At 35.3% G+C, this 8387-nt stretch overlaps 1 protein-coding gene across 1 annotated transcript; it reads left to right on the forward strand.

The window, feature by feature from the left end:
* Positions 1-1365: 1365 nt before the first annotated feature.
* LOC149161059 (uncharacterized) lies at positions 1366-2464 on the forward strand. The gene is made up of 4 exons (XM_089435476.1): positions 1366-1607; positions 1710-1796; positions 1890-1982; positions 2153-2464. The coding sequence occupies exons 1-4, from the start codon at positions 1485-1487 to the stop codon at positions 2348-2350; spliced, it is 501 nt and encodes a 166-aa protein (XP_089291602.1). The 5' UTR covers positions 1366-1484; the 3' UTR covers positions 2351-2464.
* Positions 2465-8387: the final 5923 nt, after the last annotated feature.

An 8387-nucleotide genomic window follows, 5' to 3' on the forward strand; every position in this document is an offset into this window, starting at 1 on the left:
CAATGTCACACTAGTCTGCCTGGGCATGGTTCTCATGGTTTAATAGTGACTTGAGGAGTCATAATACCACAGATCACTAAACATGAACAGCTAAGGTAGCCCGAGGACAATACCCATCTTTACACATTAATTAACAGGTCTTACATTAATTATCCTAGGGGGTTTTAATACTTCCAAATGCTTAAAAAATAGTTAGCAGAGCATTCACATTACACATTCCAGCAATCTTTTCTATAAACCAACCAAATGCAGTCAGGAGAGCCCTCCTTTTAAACTATACAACCTTATTGTTAGTATGATCAACCTTATTTTAATATATAGTGTGACAAACCGTATGTGACAGGCAGGTGGAAAACTTTTCTCACAATTGACTAAGCGACGTCCTGTGAGCCAGACTTGAGACGGAAACCCTCGCCAGAAGTATATGCTTGGCTCTTTTCCAAACAAATGAAGAGTCAATGAGGTTTTGTGTAATCACTTCTGGTATCGTATTGGGTTATTGTTAGAAGCGATAATTGGATTCGGATTCTCATCGAGTGAGTTGTTCTGCTTTCTCAATTTGAGAGGGTTTGTTTGGAGGGAAAAACGAAAGAGGACATACAAGAATAGTGAGGGGAAAGATGCAGAGGAAGAGGATTGAGAACATCGCCAGCAGGCAGGCTACATTTTCCAAACGTAGGTGGATTGCTGAAGAAAGCTTATGAGCTCTTGGTGCTCTGCACTGCAGAAGTTGAACTTGTGATTTTCTCCCCAGCAGGAAAGCTCTATGAACTATTTTTTAGTGCAAATCCTACTATTTTGATTCTAATAATCATGGCTATGCAAACCTCATGAGATTCTTACTAATAACCCTGGTGGTGCAAGCCCTAGTAAGCTATATGTTGAAAAACTTAGTGTAAAACCTCCAAATTGTTGGTTTTGTTGTAGTGCTTATTGGAGAGTATATAAAAAATTTCACACCTTTTTATGAGATATGGGAGGAAAACATGTTAAAGATTTTTAATAAATATAAAATTTCCAAAATGATGCTAGTTACGTGTGATTCTTTTTTCATTGTTTGTGATTATGAAAAATGAAACTCAATGTTTTTTCATTAGTGCACACATATTTCATTATATAATTGCATATAGAAAAATCATTCCAGAGCCGATAACAATAAAAGTGAAGAATTTATGGTCCAACGTTGTATTTAAGGGAGATGTTTAAGGATGACGTTTGAATTTTGTTTTTCATTTTAAGACATTTGGAGCAAATATTAGGAAGGACTTTGAGAAAGGATTGTCCTTGATTTTAGAAAATGGAGTTGTTCCTTTCCAGCCATATGCCCCAAGTGACCATCAAAGGGAGAGATCATATGTTTTTTGGATGTTTTCTTTATAGCCATTTTTTTACACATATCCATAGAGTCCCCATGCCATTGATGTGAATTACTTGTTTGGTTTTTTTTAACCAAAATTTTTAACCAAACAAGAAAAATTAAAAAAATGCCTCAAGATCAAAGACTGAAACAAAGACCTATTGACATACCTTTTAAAGTATGGAAAGAACTTGTAAAATCATATGAGAAGTTGGATGCACAAAGAAAAGCCGGCAATGAGAGCATTCAGGTATTGAATTTTTCATTAAACATTATTTAGAATGTATTAATACTTATAAGTATCTTAGACATGTATTTGTGTGAAAATAAATTGAATTGGTTTATTTTTAAGGACAAGGCATCCAAGGCGAGGTTAACCAAGACAAAAGTCACTCATCGTAGTGGCCAGAAAGGTTTAAAAGCACTGATAACAACCTTTGTAAGTATATTAAACATGTGATATTTTTTTAATAAATTTTGTACTAGAAGAAATTCATTGTTATCTAATTTCTCCCTATTTACTGATTGATAGGAACTAAAATATGGAAGACCTCCAAATCATTTGGAAAAGGAGGTGCTGCAGCAAAAGAGATGGGTTGAATTTGTTGTTTGGATGGACTCTATGGTATGTAATCTTAGTTGGATTTCCAATATACTTTTAAACCATATTTTCATTTAATTTTTTAGTACTATTAGATATTATATCTTACCTCATTTTATGGTTAACATTGTATAACAAAAACATGCGTTGTGTATGTAATTAATACTAACATGTAATATTGATTTTTTTTTCAGAATTCTATAGGTAATGATTGCCAAGACGATGATCCAAATTATGTTCAACATATATCAGGAGATGATGAGGATGAGGATGAGGATGATGGTGGTGAAGGAGGAGATGATGATGATAGTTGCGGTGTTGGTGATGATGTGGATCAGAGTAATGAGGATGGTCAAGATGATCATGAGGATGATCTTGGTGGTGGTAGCTAGGCATGCACATGCATTGTTTTTTATGAAGAAATTATTGTCTAGAATGACATTGTTATGTTTAGATGGGTGTTGTGAATTTACCCTATATCAATGAGACATTTTGATTTTGTAATCATACGATGAGTTTGATTTATGTATGTTGTTAATTTATCGTAGAATAACGATATTCATGAATATTTTGATTTCTTAATCATATTTGAATTTTACTTGTTTTGATTAAAAATAATACTGATTTTATTAGTATTATGTTGCTATTTTATACATGTTTTGAAAATTGTTAATGACACATTGTTATTTTTTTGGATGGATGTTGTCAATTTCTCTTAAATTTCTTTACAAATGATTTTGAATTGTGATATCTGCTTTAATGATATTTAGAAACTATCATATATTTCACTATGAATCTATAAAGGGGGTCATATATGTAAAGATAAATATACTCTATATAAGAATTCAAATGCGGATGTAACCATGGATGCAAAATTGAAAGTAAAATTGGATGTTAAACTAGGAATTAATACAAAATGCAAACAATTGACATACAAAGTGTTTTAAATTAGAAGTGAAAAATTGCGCAATAGTTGACACAAAGAAGGGACACATAAATGGGCACCAAATTAGATGCAAAAACAAGGACACATAAATGGGCACCAAATTAGATGCAAAAAAAGACAACAACTAGATGTAAAATAAGATGCAAAGTTGAGCGTTAAAAAGAAGAAAAAAATGTTACAAATTAATATGCGAAATGATGAAGCAAATAATGGTGTAAATTTGGGATACAAACTTGGGTGCAAAAAAGGAAAAAAAAAAGATGTAAGAAAAGACATAAAACAAGATGCAAAATGGGGCTGAAAAAAGGTGAAACCAAGGATGCCATATTGGATGTAAAAAATGATTCCTAATCACATGCAAATTTAGGCTCGAACTCAAACACAAAATTATATGCAAATGTGGACACAAAATGAGGCAAAAAAAGATGCAAATTTGGATGGTGAAAACGATGTAAAACTAGACACCAAAAAAATGCAAAATTGGATGAAAAAGTCGGTGTAAATAATGGTGCAACATTGGACACAAGTAGACACAAAAAAATGGTGCAAAAAGGGGCATAAAATAGCTTAAAATTGGATGCAAAACTTGGTGCAAAAACAAATACAAAAGTAGACGTAAAAATTGGCTCTAAATTGAATGTACCATTAAACACAAAATAAGATGCAAAGGTGGACACAACACATGACTCAACATAAGATGCAAATATAAATGCAAGTTTGGATGCTCAAAATGATGTAACATTAGATGCAAGAGATGGTGTTAAAAATGATGCAAAATTGGATGAAACAAATGACGCAAAATATGGTGCAAAATGAGATGGGAAAAATGGAGACAAATCAAACGTAAATGTGGATGTAAAAAATGGTCCAAAAAAAGATGCAAAAATGGGCACAAAAATGGATGCAAAATTTGGTGCTAAATCAAATTCAACACATGGTGCAAAGATAGGCACCAAAGCTGGTGCAAAAATAGAAGCAAAAACTAGTGTAAGACTAGATACAAAACCTGGCGTAAGACTAGATGCAAAAACTGACACAATATGGATGCATAAAAAGACGTTAAATTGGATTCAAAATACAGTGTAAACTTGATGCAAATGATGGTGCAAAAATGGAAGCAAAGAATGACACAAAATAGGAAGCAAAAGAGAATGAAAAATAGATGCAAAAAATGACACAAAACTAGAAGCAAAACCTGTCATAAAATAAGATGCAAATCTTGGTTCAAAATTTGACGCAAAAAATGATGCATAGTTTGGTGTAAAAAATGATGCAAAATCTAGCGTGAAAAAGGATGCAAAATCAGGTGCAAAAAAGGACGCTTTAAAAATTGTACAATAGAGCCAGATTTAGCGCCAGGTTGCTCATCACAATTACAAAAAAAATGCACTAAAATCTGGCGCAAATCGTTGGTTTTGTTGTAGTGCCAAAAGGAATCTTTTTGTATGAAAACATACCCCAGGGGCAAATAAGAGTTGTCTTGTGTTGGTACTCAGGAGGAATTTTTATTTGATTAAATCCAGATAATCCATCCGTGAAGGAGAATGTTTCATTTCTAGCACACTCATTGATGATCTAGTCAATAAAACGAGTGGGGAAATTATCTTTAGGACAATATTTATTAAAATCCCTAAAATCGATGCACATGCGGATTGTTCCTTTATTCTTATCAACAGGGACTATATTTGAAACCCATTCATTCAAAGGAATAGGGTAGATGAAACCTAACCTAAGTAGCTTCTCTACATTAAACTTAATAGTTTTAGATTTCCTAGCATTAACCAGTCGAATATTTCACCCTAAAGGCTTTTCATTTTCGTAGGTCTTGATCTCATGCTGAACTATCGAAGGATTGATTCTAGGAATTTCTTCATAAGACCAAGCGAATACATCTCGAAACTATTTAAAGAGATCGATATAGATTTTGATTTCTTCAAGGAAACACTGAGGTCCAACGAAGATATTCTTAATAACATTGGGATTCTTGGAAATGTTCACCGGAATGGTTTCCAAAATACTAGACATGTTACCTTCGGCATAAATATTTTATGAAGCCAAAGGGTTATGAACATTTCCACTAGAGGAAGGACTAGACAAGTTTGATTCAACCTCACAAAAATCAGGGATAAAATAGGACCGATGATGCAAATCATCCCATGGTCTTTCCACACTAGTGATTGCTTCTAGAATTGCCTCATCAGATGCTAAAACAATATGAATACAATCCATAGCCAAAATAGAATCAAATGTCCAAACTGGAGCCATATCCCAATATTCATCCTCTGATGGGAGAGGGATGGGCTCAGAATATACAGAATTCACAATAGATTGATACGCGATTTTCACTGTATATATTGGATAAGCCAGTCCACCTACTTTCCCCTCTTCTAATGTGGAATTAGGAGGGGGAAAGGGCTAAGGATAAAAAAAAATGAGTTTTGAAATAACCATGTCAAGGAACGATCCTAGAAGATGAAATGACCTTGACATGAGAAACATGAGATGGAAGATCGAAAGTTACCATCATAGAATAATACATTCCAACTCCTAAATTCTTAACAGGCTACTTCGTATTCTTTAACAAAGAATGGTAGAGTCAGTGGATGCACTGGGATCGTTAGGAGAATAATCTAATTGATCAAGAGTGACAATTCTCGCTTCATGGGGGAAGCATCGGATGTGAAATAAATATGAGACGATGTCATCCATTTTGTAAACCCACTTGTGGCCCAATAAAATATTGTAATCGAGATTAGCATCTACTATCTCTACTTCCACAATAGCGACATTTCCCCCTACACAAATAGGGAAGGAAGGTAGAATTCCATGAGGCCTATGAGAATGGCCATTGAATGTTGTTAAGAGAGTAGGAGAGGGAACAACTTTAGGTGAGACAATTGTTGGCATTATGATACAGGTATGATACAGGTGTTGTCCTTGATAGCAACTCACTCAGATGACAGATCATAGTACAACTAGTAAATAACAAGGAATTAATGACCAAAGAAGTATACGTAGGTGTGCTATGACAAAGAAGCGTATACACACAGGTGCACCATATACCAAGTCGTGTGTACGTACACACACGTTTACAAAAGGAAAGGCATGTACATGTTGGGAATCTAAGTTTTGGTTCGTGGTATTTGGTCCAAAGTGTTGACCCTAGGTATTGGGTCCAAGGTATTGGTTCTACATGGTTTTGGACCATGGTATTGAGAGAGGCCTAAACCTATATAAGGAGAAGATCATTAGGCCAAGAGGGGCAAGTGTGCAAGTGATGAATATTTGATGAAGTGTGAGATCTAGTATTTTGGTTATGGGTTTGTGATGCTTTGCTTGATCTGAACCAAGGAGGCACCTATGCGGTTGATAAAGGTTGATAGACCGGGATCATGAAGACTAAAATGTATTATCATTATATGGTATGATCATGAATATATCTGAATACTGACGCATGCTTTATCCTTTATATCTTATGGTCTGGGTATATCTAAAGTTGGAAATTGCAGCGAAGTTATAAGTAATTATTTTTAGATCTGTATGTGGTTTCTCTCTGGTGAAAGGGCGTATACACGCTAGTTTGACACAGTCAAGTAGCATATACATTATGAGATTTGATATTTTAGGTTGCTGTTGGTTCTAGTAGTTGTTACAGAGTCCTGGGCTCTGGTCTGTGTTCTGGAGACTGAGTTTTGATGACAGGGTTTCAGTGATTCAATTGTTGGGTGATTCAGAGTTAATGATTGTATTGCATTGGTGATTGTTTTGTATTTATGGATCCAGTTTTCTTTCTTGATCTGTGCATCCCACTTATTAAAGAGCATTTATTTGTGGGATTCATTGATTATGGGTGTCCCTGCATTTTTTCCTTCCTCTGATTCCTGCCAAACCAAATAACCAGAAATTATTTTATCAATTAAATCATAATCATGTCACGAGTCCATGACTTGATTAGTGATTTTGTCGCTTATCTCGCAATAGGAGCTCCATTGCGATATTCTTTGGCATAATGTTTCTTGCTGCTGCAAGAGTTGGTCATTTAAGGAAATGGATTCTGTGACAAACTCTGTAAGCTTGGGATCATCTTTATGCATCTCTTGCATAACCTGTAACTGATTTTATTTTTTCGACCAAACTGTTCTGGTATCCCAGCTGCATCTGTTGAAAATCTTGTTGTAATTTTTCTAGCTTTTTCTCTGCTTCGCTATTGGCACTGGCTTGCTGTAGCTGTTGCTGCAAAATCTCTATTTGATCCTCTTTTTCCTTCAGTAGTTGTTTTACCTCGGATGCTTTATCAATGGTCACAGAAGCATAGGCTCCTACGATCTGAGATAATTTAGTGAGATTTTCAGTAGGGTCAATGGTAGGATCTCACCAAAGGGTGTCTAATTGCTCTGCTTTAGGTGAGAGCATGCTTTCCAATTTTCTTTTCTTTCTTTGCCTTCTTACCACCGCCTTATGCTGCGGACTATAGAATACAGCTACAGAAGGAATTTCCTCTATTTTGAGCATGATTTCAGAAGATGGGGTAATGGGAATATGTTCCATTTCTGGAGCATTGCTGATTGTTTCAATGACCATATCGTTCACTGTTTGTACATTACTCTCAGGTGTCTTTGTGCTTTGCCCCTCAAAATTAATTAAGTCATTGAATGTCTCCCATTCATTATCCAGCTCAGTTCTTACTGGTGGTGGCTGGATGATGAGAGGGGGAAGATTTACCTATGGAGTAGTCAAAACCTATTGTTCTGGGCGCTCTTTAGATTGGGAAATATCTCTTACTGACCCTTCGCTTTTATTATGGTCACTCTCGGACCTTTTAGAGCGTTTTGATGATTCTCTCCCAGACTTAGATCTAGACTTGTCTGTGCCTGAACTTCCACTTAGACTAATACTGGGAGTTGGCTCCCTTATTGGTTCTAAGCATAACTTATCCAAAGGGATGTTAGCTAATCTCCTTTCTCTATACAATTTTAATTCTTGAAATTCTGCTGGAGAAAATTTCATTTGGGCCAAATGTAGAACTTCTTTCAGTGTACTTTTCTAGTGAAATGTATCATCAAAAAGATCATCTTCTTTGGAAAATACTTTTATTTTGACTGCAGTATTGAAATTCTTAATGATATCATAAGGATCGAATTTTCTTCCTGGAAATTTGAACAATCGTAGACATAACACATTGTCTACTTATTTGAATGCATGACCTAAATCAAATAGTGAAAAGGCCCCACAGGCCACAGGAAATTGTGGCCAAATGGCCTTCTTCTTGTCCTTTAGCTCTTTGCTCATACCTCCCACCCCGCAGGTATGGTAGGCAATCTCTCGTGCCAATAATTTATCAGGGACATATAAGGGTAGGACATGAGGGGAAGCAAGGCTTCCAAATACTCTGACATAGGTGAAAAGCTCTTCTCCAAACCATCTTGTGACAAGGAGAATATTAACTTCTTCTTCGGGAGAAAATCTGGCAGCATCCTTATTAT

Source organism: Pinus tabuliformis, chromosome 5_2 (genome assembly GCF_031772625.1).
Source record: "Pinus tabuliformis cultivar Carrire ecotype Pingquan chromosome 5_2, CPIR1, whole genome shotgun sequence".
Taxonomy (NCBI): domain Eukaryota; kingdom Viridiplantae; phylum Streptophyta; class Pinopsida; order Pinales; family Pinaceae; genus Pinus; species Pinus tabuliformis.

Coding starts and splice junctions, on each gene's coding strand:
- LOC149161059 (XM_089435476.1), top strand. CDS start 1,485: ATGCCTCAAGATCAAAGACTGAAACAAAGACCTATTGACATACCTTTT. Junction 1,608..1,709: donor CCGGCAATGAGAGCATTCAG/GTATTGAATTTT, acceptor TTTATTTTTAAG/GACAAGGCATCCAAGGCGAG. Junction 1,983..2,152: donor TTGTTTGGATGGACTCTATG/GTATGTAATCTT, acceptor TTTTTTTTTCAG/AATTCTATAGGTAATGATTG.